General features: G+C 42.8%; 1 protein-coding gene across 1 annotated transcript in view; it reads left to right on the plus strand.

Annotated features, from left to right (window-relative positions):
- Window positions 1–15,432, plus strand: part of LOC124545637 (protein O-mannosyl-transferase TMTC2-like) — a 189,138-nt gene that overhangs the window by 57,522 nt on the left and 116,184 nt on the right. Inside the window, exon 4 of the mRNA XM_047124582.1 lies at window positions 640–811. Within this exon, the coding sequence (XP_046980538.1) occupies window positions 640–811 (172 nt within the window). The remainder of the gene's footprint in view (window positions 1–639; window positions 812–15,432) is intronic.

The following is a 15,432-nucleotide window of genomic DNA, read 5'->3' on the forward strand; positions in this document are numbered from 1 at the left end:
TTGTCCAATGAATACCCGTTTATCATCTGCATTTCTTCTTGGTGTAGCAATTTTAATGGCCAGTGGTGTAACTTACATTTTTTTCATGTAGTTCAATAATTGCCACCCTGTTCCTGCCTCTGTTGTCTCGAAATACCTCATTATGGCTCTGAGCACTATGCGACTTAACTTCTGAGGTCATCAGTCGCCTAGAACTTAGAACTAATTAAACCTAACTAACCTAAGGACATAACACAGATCCATGCCCGAGACAGGATTCGAACCTGCGACCGTAGCGGTCGCTCGGCTCCAGACTGTAGCGTCTAGAACCGCACGGTCACTCCGGCCGGCGAAATACCTCATTAATTTTCCTTGTCTTTCCGCTAGTCATGTACACTTATACACCCTTTCACTTCTCGCCTAGTCACTTCTGCTTGGCCATTTTGCATTTCCTAGCATTCCCATTCTCTATACGTCTCTATTCCCATATGCAAGCTGCATTTTTAATTGAAGTCGCTTAATATGTTGTTGTAGTTTGGACTGAAGATAAGTTTACAGTTGATAACCAAACTCATTAATCTAGACAAGTAGTGGACAAAACACGTTGGTGATGTAGCGACGCCAGGCTACTACTGTGCGTGCGCCACTTGTTGCCGGCAGGAACAGCGCCAGCGGCGGCCCGCTGCTGCAGCTGGTGGCGTGCGTTCTTCTGAGCGCATGCGCGCTGCTCTTCAAGGAGACGGGCATCGCGGCGCTCGCCATCTGCGTCGCCTACGACGTGGCGCTGCTCGCAGAGAGGGGCGTCGCAGGGCCGCGGCAGCTGCTCGCCACTGTCAGTACTCCACACTCATCTTCTAAACAAAGTCGCCGCCTTAGCGAGTCTTCTGTTTTTGGCTTTGGCTTTTAGCTTAGTTAGATACATGTTTCATAGACGACCTGAACGATTCTTTTATCAGAATGGTGCGAAAAGAGTCAATTCGCAGGATATGTATATATGATTAGTGTTAACATTAATGATCACATTACCAATTCTAACCCTACTGGTAGGGCTATACTTTTTTTCTACTGGATACTAGTTTTAAAGCAGAAGTTCGCCACTGAATAAAAGCAGTTAGGAGAAACGGTTTTAAAATTGGATTTAAAATTTGTTTCGCTACCTTTCAGGAATCTTATTTTTTTGAGCAAATGATCAGAAAATTTTCTTGGTGCATATTGAAATCCTTTCTGTGCCACTGACAGCTTCAATAGTGATTAACAAAGCTCATTTTACCCTCTCGTGTTGTAGACGTGGAGATCTCTGTTCGTCTCAAAATGCGACAGATTATTTACGGCGAATTTCATTAGCAAACATATGCATTGCAACGGCGCAGTTATCATGCCTAGCTCCTTGAACAGGTGCCTACATGACGTACGTGTGTGAAAACCATGTATTGTTGTTGCTGCTCGTTTATGTGCCATCAGTATTTTCTGTCTAACTGATGAGTTACGCCAGAAAATGACACCGCGCGGAATTACTGCAAAATATGCCAGGAGGCTGATAGGTTTGCTTTCAAGATCAGCAATTATACGAAGAGCAAAGGGAGCTAAAGTTAATTGTCTGAGAGGCTGAGCAATATGCTGCTTCGAGTTCAAGTTTTCATCAATATGTACACCCAAAAATTTGGAGCGTTCTATCCTACATACTGACTCCTGCTCATGTACTTTATCAGTTGTTGGTATGATTCTGTTTGTTGTACAGAACTGAATGTTGTGTGTTTTTTCAAAATTTAGGGAGAGCCCATTTTCAGAGAATCACTTAGCGATTATTTCGAAAATATTTTTTTCCATTGCTTCTGTTACTTTCCCTCTGATGGGATTTATTATACTACTTTCGTCTACGAAAAGTACCAATTTTGCTTGTTGAATGTTAAATAGAAAGCCATCCAAATATATAAGAAGCGGGAGTGGACCGACCATTGAAACGTGTGGGGTATAAGAAATAGGAGTGAACCAAAAATTGAAACCTGTGGGGGCTCCCTAAGTATTTCCACAGAAACTAAAATTTCCTCCTTTCCGACATTGCCTGAATTATTCAGCAGAACCTTTTGCATTCTGTTTGTCAAGTATCATTCAGACCAGCTGTTCACACAACCGAACGCCTTGGGAAGATCACAAAAAAAAAAATACCAGCTGCTGATATATTATTATTTACAGCCCGTACTATTTGATGAGTGAATGAATAAACAGGATTCCCAATATGCTGTTTTGGTGAAAGAGAGCTTTTATGCTAGCCAGCAATTGTTGATGAGATATGGTTACCTGTTGTATAAAATCAGTTTGTTGCTTGGCACACGACTTACATTTGAAATTAATCTGATTGATATTTCTTATTGTCACTTCATCACCTTCCCAAAAAAGGTTATCTCGAACTTGTATTGGAGAAGATGACTGGGCACTGAACTATGATTAAATCTCATGTTTTCTAATCATCACCCTTGTGACTGGCCTGATGTGGCCCTCCACGAATTCCTCTCCTGCGTAAAACCTTTTCATATCAGAGAACCACATGCGACCTACGTCCTCCACTATTGGCTGGGCGAATTTCAATCTCTGTCTTCTTTACAGTTTTTATCCTCTGCGGCTCTCTCTAGTACCACCAAGGTTGTTTCCTGATGTCTTAGCGCACCTCCTGTCATCCTGTTCCCTCTTCTTCTCAGTCGTTTCCACATGTTCCTTTCTTCGTTGATTCTGCATTGAACCTTGTCTGTTTTTATCAGTCCACTTAATTTTCAATATTATTCTGTAGCACTACATCTCAAACTCTTCGCCTCACCTTTCTTCCGTTTTTCTAATTGTCCATAATGTACCCCAAACGTTCATTATGAAAAATTTATTCCTCAGATTAAGACCTATGTTTGTTATCAGTCGACTTCTCCTTGACAGAAATGCCCTCTTCTCCCTTGTTAGTTTGCTTTATATGTCCTCCTTGCTTCGTCCGTTATAGGTAATTTTGCATCCAAAGTAGCAGAACTCCTTGACTTCGTCTATTTCGTGACCACCAACCTTCGTATTAATTCTCCTTCTATTTTCATTTCTGCTGTATTTTATTATTCTTGCTTTTTCGGGTTTACTCTTAGACCGTATTCTGCACTCATTACACTGTTCATACCATCCAACAGATCATGTAGTTCATCTTCACATTTACTGACAATAGCAGTGTTATCAGCGAATCTCATCGTTGATTTCCTCTTACCCTGAATTTTATTCCCACCCTCGAACCTTTCTTTTATTTTCACCATTGCTTTTTCGATGTATAGACTGAGCAGTAAGGGCGGAAGACTACATCCCTGTCTGAAAACTTAGTTCTTGATCTTCCAGTCTTCTTGTTCCCCTCTTGGTTCTTGTGCATATTTCACATTATCCGTCTTGTCCTTCAGCTTAATACGATTTTCTTCAGAATTTCAAACATTTTGTATAATTTTACGTCGTCGATCGCTTTTTCCAGGTCGAAAAATCTTAAGAGCTTGTCTTGATTTTTCCTCAGCGTTGCATCCATTATCAAGCGTAACGTCAGAATTGCCTGTCTAGTGCCTTTTCCTTTCCTGAAGCATAACCGATCTACATCTACTTGATCCTCACTTTTCTTTTTTATTCAGCTCTGTGTTATTCTTGTCAGTAGCTTCAGATTTCGGAATCACTGACCATGATATTATACATCAGAAACCTTCCCGTCTCACCATGTCTTTTGCAACTATACTTCCTCCTCTTGCGATTTTTGAACAGAATATTCACTACTACTATCTGAAATTTCTTGTAGAACTCAATAATTCTTTCACCCCTCTCATTTCTACTGCCAAACGCATACGTCGTGTAACAATTGACTCTATACCTTACCCTACAGTAACGTTCCTATGCCCCATGACATCGATTTTCATCTCCGTTTACGTATTGTATTACCAGTTTCATATCCTCGTATTCTTTCTCTATTTCTTCATCTGGTGTTTGATACCGTTGCCAAGTATACATGAACTATTGTTGTCGACGTAGGCTTGCTGTCGAATCTGATAAGAACAATCCAGTCACTCAGCTGTTCACAGTAGTTAACTCTCTGGCCTGCTTCCCTATTCATAATGAATGCTACTCCCGTTATACCAGTTTGTGCTACTGTTGATATTACCCTACACTCGTCTTATTTCTATTTCACTTCACTGACTCCATCTGCAGCTACAAAGAATCTTTTCATTTCTCTTTACATATTTTGTAGCTTTCCTACTGCGCACGAACTTCTTACGTTCTATGCTCCGCCTCATAAAATATTATCCTGCCGTTGGTTATTCAATCGTTTCCTGGCGGTATCCTCCCAGAGATTCGGCTTAGGATCATAGTACTTCTCTAATTACAAGCCACATGCCTTGTTGATACACATTATGTGTTTGTGATGCAATTGGTATTCGCAACTTCATGCCGTTGATCACTACTAATTATGGAACTTACTACCTTTTTATTTGCCTTAATTGTGTGGCAACATGACCTCGAGGAAATAATGGTATGTACACTGGGGAGCAAAGCTTCATGACGAAAGTTACTTTCACATGGTGTATCTCTGCGAAGTAACATACAGTAGCTCGATGAAACTTTGCATCATACATAGGAAGAACTGTTACAGTGCTCCACAGAAGGTAACTCAATTAAATATGTAATAAGTCGTACAGAAATGTCACTTACATTCAAAAACGATACTTAATCTGAAGTCACAGCGATTTATGATCGTCCCCTGCACATTACTAAAGGCGAGGCGGAACATGATCCTTAACACGGTGTGTGTTGGCCACAGACAGCAGTGTATGCTCTGCAACGTGCTCACATACTGGCCACATAGTTGATAAGCCGTTCTTGTGATGCGGTACTTCCATACCTCCACCAGTGCGGTTGACAGTTGCTGGATGGTCGTTGGTGCATGTGGACGTCCTGCTGTATGTCTGCCCAATCTATCCCACACCTGCTCGACGGAATTTATTCCGGGGAAACCAGCAGGTCAGTCATTTGCCGAATATGTCCTCGCACCACGAGCTCCTAACAGCTCTGCTCTTCGTTGGAGCGGTGCAATATTACTCATAAAAACAGGACAAAGGCGAGTAGAACTCACGCTCTGAGGGTTCCACACATACTTATTTATTTGTATAGACAATAACAATAATTTCGTGTGGCCTGGTGCCGGCTATCTACTGGACGCCAATTCGGCGACTTTCATGTCCATAACCTATCCCAGTTATGCAACTGGGAATGGGGAACCTAAAGTCTAGCGTGGAATCCGAAACCACACGTTGTTTCTGGTGCCTCCCCAAATCGCTGAGAGGTATAGATTATAGCTAAGACTGAAACATCCGTGTCTAGCCTCCCTGTTTCCAGGCACGCGCTTTGTCGATAGACCACCAGTGCCGACGTGTATACAAATTGTTTACCTACTGGTTTTGACAAGTGAGCCGAGCATCAAAATATATGACACAAATGGTGTATTTTATCGCATTGGCTTAGAAGCTTAGGTTTTTCACTGACAAGAGACAATACAGCTTCGTAAAAAAAACTAAACTAAACGAAATTCCGTCCGAACAGGCCTTAGAAGGCCCAACGCTACCGACCTGCCGCCGTTTCATCCTCAGCCCACAGGCGTCACTGGATGCCGATATGGAGGGGCACGTGGTCAGCACACCGCTCTCCGGGTCGTACGTCAGTTTACGAGACCGGAGCCGCTACTTGTCAATCAAGCAGCTCCTCAGTTTGCCTCGCAAGGGCTGAGTACACCCCGCTTGCCAACAGCGCTCGGCAGACGGGATGGTCATCCATCCACGTGCTAGCCCAGCCCGACAGCGCTTAACTTCGCTGATCTGACGGGAACTGTAATACACCTTAGTACCTGACATAAATGTCAGTTCGATACAGAGCAAAGGGGTTTTAATAGGACAGACAGAAAGACGGAAAACAAATGCTAAAAGTATATGTTATATAATTACAATTTAACAATTTTAGAATTTTTTCCTTTATTTGTACTCTGAAATTTTGCTTGTTGTAAAAATTCATGCTTCTAGGACAACAGGAAGTACCCAAAAGGTTTTGATGAGTGATTTTGCGGCTATTGAAATTTGTGACATAAATGGCCGAATCTTATAACTGCATTGACATAAAAGCTTCAGTTGCCCACACCACCAAGGGACCATAGCATGTGACATAAATTTCAACTTGTTATCTCCGCCCGTTCCTAAGAAAAAGGGATTTTAGCAGTCGAACAGTCCCACAGACAGACAGACAGACAGACAGACGGACAACAAAGTGACCCTGTAAGGTTTCGATTTTATCGACTGAGGTACGGAAACCAAAAAACGAAGTCAGGGCCGAATACACCCTTGAAAAGACGCACGTGGGGAGGGACTGTAGCGTCACAATAGCGTTGACCTGTGAGTGTACCGTGTTGGAAGATTTTGAGGTGGCTATGACCATGCAAGTTTATACCTCTCTACTCCAAAACAATCATGTTCGATGATGTTCCTGGGTGCATAACGTATCCCCACCTGTCACCAATTGAGGGTACGTCCAGAATGGCTACTCACACTGAAGCTGCTAACAACCGAGACTAGCACGCGATCCCACTCATATCTGGTTCAGTCCCTGGGCTCTTTCCACCATTGCAAAAGTTGCCGCCGATTTGCGGTGTCAACGGAACACTACTTACTGGTTACAGGGCGAAGTTTCGCCACGCTTTCGCCCCGCCCCCTCCCTCTAGGCAGTTTCCGTGCCACTGTGGAGTGTCAAATTGCATGAGCAGTACCAAACGTGTGGGCTGTACTCGTCACACTTCGTCTTTCTGCCAGTTTCTCGATTACTCTTCCCCGTGTGAAGTTATCCATACGCTATCTGAAGGCGATGTTGTAATGAAGAACAACACCAAAGCACACCTTGACTTCTTTCTGATTGACACACACGATGTTTTGCTGTTCCTTCCATTGCCTCGTGTTATGGGGCCAGGCACATTTGATGCTGTCGTGACGCACACCCCACCCCATGTGTCTCTCAGCTTTCCGCGCACATTCATTCGTGTCTACCGAATACTTAATATGTTATGTTACTTTTATGAACACACATGAAAAGAAGTTTTGGATCACCTCGGTTCCGAGAGTTACGGAACCTGTACCGAAAATTGGAACAGACATCAACATAAACATAATTTCCGACCTTTTTATTGCTCATGAAAACCACACATTGCATGTTGTACCACCACACGGCGAGACCTACAGAGGTGGTGGTCCAGATTCCTGTACACATCGGTACCTCCAATAACCAATAGCACGTCCTCTTACATTGATGCATGCCTGTATTTGTGGTTGCATACTGTCCACTAGCGCATCAAGGCACTGTTGGTCCAGACTGTCCCACTCCCAAACGGCGATTCGGCGTAGATCCCTCAGAGTGGTTGGTAGGTCACGTCGTCCATAAACAGCCCTTTTCAATCTACCCTAGGCATCTTCGATAAGGTTAATGTCTAGAGAATATGCTGGCCTCTCTAGTCGAGCGATGTCGTTATGCTGAAGGAAGTCATTCACAAGATGTGCACGATGGAGGCACGAATTGTCGTCCATGAAGACAAATGCCCGGGCAATATGCTGCCGATATGGTTGCAATGTTGGTCAGAGGATGGTATTCACGTATCGTACAGCCGTTACTGTGCCTTTCATGACCACCAGGGGCGTATGTCAGCCCCACATAATGCCACCCAAAAACAGTAGGTAACCTCCACCTTGCTGCACTCGCTGGACAGTGTGTCTAAGGCATTCAGCCTGACCTGGTTGCCTCCAAGCACGTCACCGTCGGTGGTCTGGTTAAAGGCATATGCGACACTCATCCAAGAAGAGAACGTGATGCCAATCCTGAGAGGTCAATTCGGCAAGTTGTTGGGTCCATCTGTACCGCGCTGCACGGTGTCGTGGTTGCAAATATGGACCTCACCATGGACATCGGGAGTGAAGTTGCGCATCATGCAGCCTATTGCGCACAGTTTGAGTCGTACACGATGTTCTATGACTGCACGAAAACATGGTGGCGTTGCTGTCATAGTTCCTCCGAGCCGTAATCCGTAGGTAGCGGTCATCCACTGCAGTAGTAGCCCTTGGGCGGCCTGGGCGAGGCATGTCATCGACACTTCCTGTCTCTCTGTATCTCCTCCATGTCCGAACAACATGTCTTTGGTTCACTCTGAGACGCCTGGACACTTCCATCTTGTTTACATCTTTGGGCGGGTTTAGTGACATCTCTGGACTGTCTAAGGGACTGTGTCTGTGACATAGTATCCACAGTCAACATCTGTTTTCAGGAGTTCTGGGAACCAGGGTGATGCGTGTATATCGTAATTAAATTTTCCAGAGCAACGGATTTATCCATTATATTAGCTTTTACTACATACCGATGATTTATATTAATCTTCCTATTGGTGGCATGTTTTACATGACGTAGCTAAGAAGTCTAATGATGGCAATAAGCTGTTTTTAACTGTGCCATTTTGAGTAGTGGTCTTTGTAATTCATTGATTATTTAATTACATTAATGTTAGCGTGTTCCTCCATCCACTTTTATTTTACCTTTTCTCCCGAGAGACAGATAGTTTTCTTTTCCTTGGCGGCTTTCATAAGGTTCATTAACAGTGAATTAGCATTCTTGAGAAGCGCTGGTATCTGTATACCTTGGAGCAAGCGTTTACAATCCGTTAATACCAATTTTTTTAAATCTGAGACCCTGCAAGAAAAGTAAAGCTACATACATAGCTGTGGGTTCTGCAGAAAAACTATACGTCTCAATTAGGAATGAACTCAGTTTCGTGTAACGTGCACTTGGACTCAGGAAGACGCTACCCACTCTGCCATTATCTGTGTGTTTGTAACCGTCTAGTTAGGTAGTCGTGCAGAAAACGTTTTAAACAGTGTATGCACGTAGTATCTGTCTTACGATTTGGATAAATGTAAGATAAAGCACTTGAATGCGGGAAAAATCCTGTACATTGTAGTTCTTGGTGAGTTAACGGAATCAACGTCTGTTTAAATTTCGAATAATGTACATAAATATTTAATAGAAATTAAACTTCATATTCCATGCGAGTATAAAGTTGGTGGCATTAAATGAGTAGTGGCTACGTAATGAAGTAACTCTATGAGATACAAATCACATTGTTACTTTCTTGTTATATGTTGAATATGTAATGTGCGTTTCTGATTCCATTAAATTTTCAATGTTTGTGAAACTTTAGATTGCAAAACAATGATATTTCAGTCGTTCCTGCATAAAATATCTCCTTAGGCCTATAGAGTAGTACAGTCAGTTATGCACAAACATTCAGCTGCAACGATGATCTGTTCCCAATAGCTTCTGCATAATTTGCTCAAGGCTGAAAAACTGTCTCGGGTCAACTGCTGTACGGGAACGCTCAAAACAATTACACTGGAGAAGTGCAAAATCCGTGTATCACAGCGTACAGCAGAGGAAACTTACTTTTATAACTCATACGAACTGAAAAATAAGCAGCTATCATGTCCCTGTGTGGTCTGAGATGAAACACAAACATCAAGTGCAGTTTGCTAATGAGAAACCTTCCAGAAATTGGCTGTTTGTTTCGTTAGTTACAATGGGCGTGGCCCATTCTTTTGTCACTGATCTAAGAACGGGAAATGGAGAATGGCATGGAACTGCTTGAATCACGTCATCGAAGGTATCAACAAAAGCAACCGCAGACATCTCACCAGCCTGCATTACGACAATGCAGCTATGCCAACTATCTCACTACGTCTTTTTGTTCCCTTACGTCAAACAGAATACTCGCGGACAACTTTCTTCCAAAATCATATTTTTGGGCTCCAAGATCAGAGTTTAAAGAACGTTTCCAGATCTGGCTGGAATGCAGGCAAAAGTGCTTAAATTGTAAAGGCGATCATTTTGAGAAACATTGAAACAGGTTTGAAGTAAAGAATACATTTTTTTATTACCTTAAGATGCGACATGAAGTCGCGCCGGATCCCTATAACCATGACGTAACGTGGCAGACTTATCCCACTGCTGAACAGATATCAAGAGTAGCTGTTGACTTGCTGTTCCGAAAATTGTAGTTTGTTGACGCATTTCAGACACAGCCCAGCAGCCGAGTATCAGAAATAAAAGTCTTCGTATAGAGTATGGAGTCACATGTATCTGTTGTCAACAACAAAAGTTAACTGAATTCAGTGAACGGCCACCACATGGTAGGAGAATTGTACTGCGACAGCCGACTCCTGTGAGCAAACGGATAACCCGCCATACTTGTACACTACAGCTAATGAGTCTGCAAACGATCCTACTAACGGATTACGAGGTGAGGCTATAAAATAACGGTATTATTGCAGTGGAATATTTTATTTCAAAAACATATGTATTTAGTTATCGTCGCCCTCAATATACTCCCCTCCTCTACCTCTGCAACACTCCATGCGAATTTTCCACTGATGGTACAGTGCTGGAAGTGTTCCTCTGCGAGGTGCTTGATGTCCCATGCCGCTTTTTCTTTCACTGCTTCAACAGACAGAAATCAAGTTCCTTTTAAAGTAGATTTGACCATGTGGAGTAGGTCAGGCGAATGAGGATTGTCTAACAACTGGATACCGTACTTCGCTATAAGCCCCTTAAACAGAGAATGCGGTATGAGCCTGTGTGTTGTCTTGACGCAGGACCCATGACTAGTTCTTCTACAATTCGGGTCGTTCTTTTCCCATTTTCTACCGGACTTGAGCAAGAACCTTAAGGTAGTAATGTCAGCACTTTGATCTTCGGGAACAAAGTGAAGATATGCAATTCTATGAATGTGAAAAAAGAATCATCATCGCTTTGAATCTCAGTTCGCACATTCCAGCTTTTTTCGCTCTCGGTGAAACTGTGCCTTCCTTCGTGGACTGTAGCTTAGTTTCTGGATCATAAGTGAAAAACCAAGAATCGTCACATGTTACCACTCTTTCCAGAAAATTAGGACCATTTTCACTTGTATTGAAAGTGACAGTACAAAAATCTTCACGAGCTTCTTTTTGTTCGACCCTGATAATTTTCGGCAGACTACACTTTAGTCATGTGAAATTGGTTATGTCAAATTTGCCTTATGCACTATTTTTCAATTCCTACAGTTTCAGCAAATGACCGAATACTCAACCGACGGCCAGACGTAATCAGATTACCTACTTTTTCATCTGTGCTTGATGCAGAGGGGCGCCACGGGGGTAAGTCATCTTCAACGACTTCTACGCCATTATGGAAACCTTGAACCACCCAAAAACACACGTACGTGATAAGAAATTCCAGGAACAGTTTCACGTGGAACTTTATGGGAATTCGTTTCTCTGTACTCATCATGTTGCGGCGGAGAGGGTTTATGTGTTGCGTAACTGTGCGTAACTGCTTACTGCGTACTGTCATCCGGCGTACTGTCCATGACAATTGTCCCACCTACCTCTACACAGCGTCTAGTCACCAACCCGCGTCTCTGCAACGTAGGTACTGTCCAGACGATGTTAAAAGCATCGTTGAAGAAAACCATCGTCCGTACTTACGTTTGTAGAGTCCGCAAAACTCGGATAATATAACAAAATTTCGGGTGGAGGGCAACTGCTTCATCTTTTTATAAAAATGTCAAAATGCGGCAAAATTTCTTTGTCGCCTTGAGAAGCAAAACTAAACAGACACCATCTGCCTACATTTGCACTACTGGCTAATATCACTGATCCTCAACTGACAGTTCATACAGTTTCCTACACAGGCAAGACAGTTAGAAATGTACTCCAGTTCTACCCGAATTCTTACTCGATTTCACAGTTTGAGTTCACAGGCGTTTATCTCTCCAACAAATTACTTCACAACGCTTGAATTTACACGATCTGTCCGTAAATGCATCTGCTTTCACGGCGATGTAAACCGAACGCGAACTAACAGTACCTTCTTCATTTTACATATAACTTTTTCGGACACATTCAACATGACCTGCGCGTCCGACAGAGAGACTACGACTGTCTCAATGCCGTTGCTCACAGTGCATATACTACTTGATAGAGCACGGGAAAGATTTACTGATCAAGTGAACAGCCAGTCAAATCAATTTTTAAAGATCATATTCCCACCTAAACTGTTTTACTGCAGTAAACATTCTCAGATGCATGTACGTCATTTCATACTGCAAGTATTAATGAAATGTTCAACCAAACCAAACGACACAAAAACTAATTTTGACATAACTTAAGAAGAATATTACTCTACAAATAACTATTCTGTCTGCCTTCTTAGAAAAACAAGCACACTTGGACATACGTCATCAGCAAGTAAGGAGAATTACAGCTTTCGTTGCAAACTTGCAACAGCTTGTTGCACACTTTCCCATGAGCAAGTTACATGATGTTTAACAGGATATAATATTCAATTTTTACGTATGTCCCTCATACACACTCTCGTTTACTCTCATTTACTCACACAATAAAACAAATAGTTCTCAAATAAATATTGACGCTTACTGAAGTTTGTATTATGAAAACGAAAAATGATGAACGTTATTTAAGTATAAAAAACCTAACGCATTGACCTAACATTTTGTAAGCTTCTGTATTATTTCCAAATGATAGTAGAAGACAAACTGTTATGCATGCGCACTGACTTTATTCTTACTAGTGTCGGTTTTCGGTATTTTTTGGTAATTTGCTCTAATGTTGAAAATATCCCAGAAAGCTGAGATTTTGCAACCAGTTTCTTTCTAATAACAAAAAGCTACATACTAAGTTTTATCAAAATTGAACTATATTTAGTGTGGTTTATTTAGATTCTTAGAGGCTTAAATATTGTGTTCCAGTAAGTGGCACGGAAGTCGTTCCCACGGTACTGCTAGCGGCAGATGCGAGTGTATCACGCCAGATACAATCGGCTGTCACCGCCACCGGCTCCAAAGCTACGACCCCGTACTGCATTAAAACACTATTGCGGATTGACCCGCGACGTTAAAATGTTTCCGGCAAAACAAAATAACAGCCCTTACACAAACGAAGGCCACCTCCACACTGATTCGTCTACGGACACCAGATATGCTACTACCGTCAACTGAGAAGGCTTTACGCCTCAAGGCAATTGGCTGCTCGTTCGTTCAAATGGTTCAAATGGCTCTGAGCACTATGGAACTTAACAGCTATGATCATCAGTCCCCTAGAACTTAGAACTACTTAAACCTAACTAACCTAAGGACAGCACACAACACCCAGTCATCACGAGGCAGAGAAAATCCCTGACCCCGCTGGGAATCGAACCCCGGGTTCGTTCGTCTTTGGCGCATGCGTACTACTCTGTCAAAGCATCGGTCACGTTATTTAATAATCACAACTCGTATGTCAGTATGACCAGTAATTCGACATATATAGACGTCTAAAGTCAATGGTTTCGGTCTAAAGAACGGAAAGTAAATAGCACAAAAACAAATAATCAGTCATGCAAAATAAGTCCGACCACGTGCTTCCAAGAAAATCTCATACAACAAAACACTGCTAAGGAACGTAGCGTAACAGAGAACGATGCTTACTACTAGGAACGTGTGTGAATTATGTGTGAGTCACCTAACAAAGTGTTCGTCAGTACTATCTAAATATAATGAGTTATTTTTGCGAGGTACTCCAGAATCAGTCCAGGCGGCCTTGTTCCAAGCTTAGAACAACCACTGACGATATTCTTGTATTCACCCTAATCTCTATGTACTCTGACGTGCAGAGACCTGAAGCACATGGGGTAGTAGTTAGAGCAACAGAAAGCGAGGTGCCAAAACATAACGACCACCGCGTACCAGGACGTTGGAAGCCGTCTGGTGGCGTTGCGAGTACTTGACATGGTAACAAATGTATTTGGCAGAGGGCAGATTATTATTAACGCAGAGCCAGTGAGCGAGTATCTCGAAAAAGGCATCTGTGGAAAGAGGTAGGACAGTGAAACTACCACTGTGCGCTAAATGGTTAGACATCCACGACTCTTCACAGAACGTCGGATTTGGAGGCCTGTCTGCTCGGTAAAGTAGGATTGTGATCTATGGCACCTCTACCGAAAGAGCACAATGCTAGTACACCCACAAGTCTTACAGAGCACACCGTTCATCGTACATTGTTGGACCTTTGCAGCAGACCACCCTCATGTTGACCCAACAACATCGTCAATTATGATTACAATAGGCGCGGGACTATCAGGATTCGACCGTCGATCAATGGAAACGGTTGAGCTCTTCGGGTGAAGCACATTTTTGCTACGTTAGTTCGATAATCGCCTCCACAAACGCCCCCCTCGACTTGAACGGCGACTCTAAACTTGCAGCGCCCCAAGAAAGCGGGGTTGTGGGAGCAGTATCACAAAATGCTATGGGTCACATTCTCCTGCACTTGCATGGCTCTTGTGGTTGTAATCAAATATCAGCTGCGAGCCACCTGCATCCCTTCATACTTGATGTCTTCCCCGACGGCGATATAACCTTTCAGCCGGATAATTATCCGTGTCTCGAAGCCAGAACCGTGCTATAGTGGATTGAGGAGCATTAAAGTGAACTCACGATGATGTTTCAACGAACAAATTAGCCTGATGTAAATCCCTATGGAACCCATCTGAGACGCTTTCGAGCGCCATTAGAGCGTACACAAATCAGCGGCCCGTTATTTACGCGAATTACATGACCTGTGCGTAGTCATCTAATTCAACACCTCCTCAAACCTACCAACAAACTGTCGGAACCCTGATACGTAGAATCAGTGATGTATTTCGTTTCAAAGACGGACAAACAAGTTATTAAACGGGTAATCATAATGTTTTGGCTCATCAGTGTATGTGGTGTTATAATTCGCAAAAGCTAACAACTACCCCTGACGTTAAAACGTTGCTGCCCGTGATGTTGTTTTCGTCGAATCGAAATACCCACGCTACACTACTGGTAATGTACCATATGAAAATACCAATATATGCATAACAACACAAATGACAGTATCCTTGCACCTGATATCACCAACGTTTCCCAGTGAAATGTCTTGATATCGCCCACCTGGCACGTCCTGCGCACAGCGGACACGGGAGGTCTCTCTCATGCTCTCATTCTCTTTCCTCTCTCTCTCTCTCTCTCTCTAACTATAGCATTTATTTATAAGTCCGCTGTTCATCTAAATATCGACTCTGACCAGTAGATTCTGGAGCGACGAAGGAAGTTTCTCTAGTAAGGTAAACTCCGTGTGTAACCATTTCATCGATGTCAAGAGGCCGACGCCACAGTGTGTCATATTATTTGGGCTCATGCCTCTGTCCATTTGAAAGATATGAGTCCTCTATGTTCTGTGCTCTACCTTCAAATCCTTCAAAAAAAATGGTTCAAATGGCTCTGAGCAAAAAAGTGGTTCAAATGGCTCTGAGCACTATGGGACTCCA

Source organism: Schistocerca americana, chromosome 8 (genome assembly GCF_021461395.2).
Source record: "Schistocerca americana isolate TAMUIC-IGC-003095 chromosome 8, iqSchAmer2.1, whole genome shotgun sequence".
NCBI classification, from domain to species: Eukaryota; Metazoa; Arthropoda; class Insecta; order Orthoptera; family Acrididae; genus Schistocerca; species Schistocerca americana.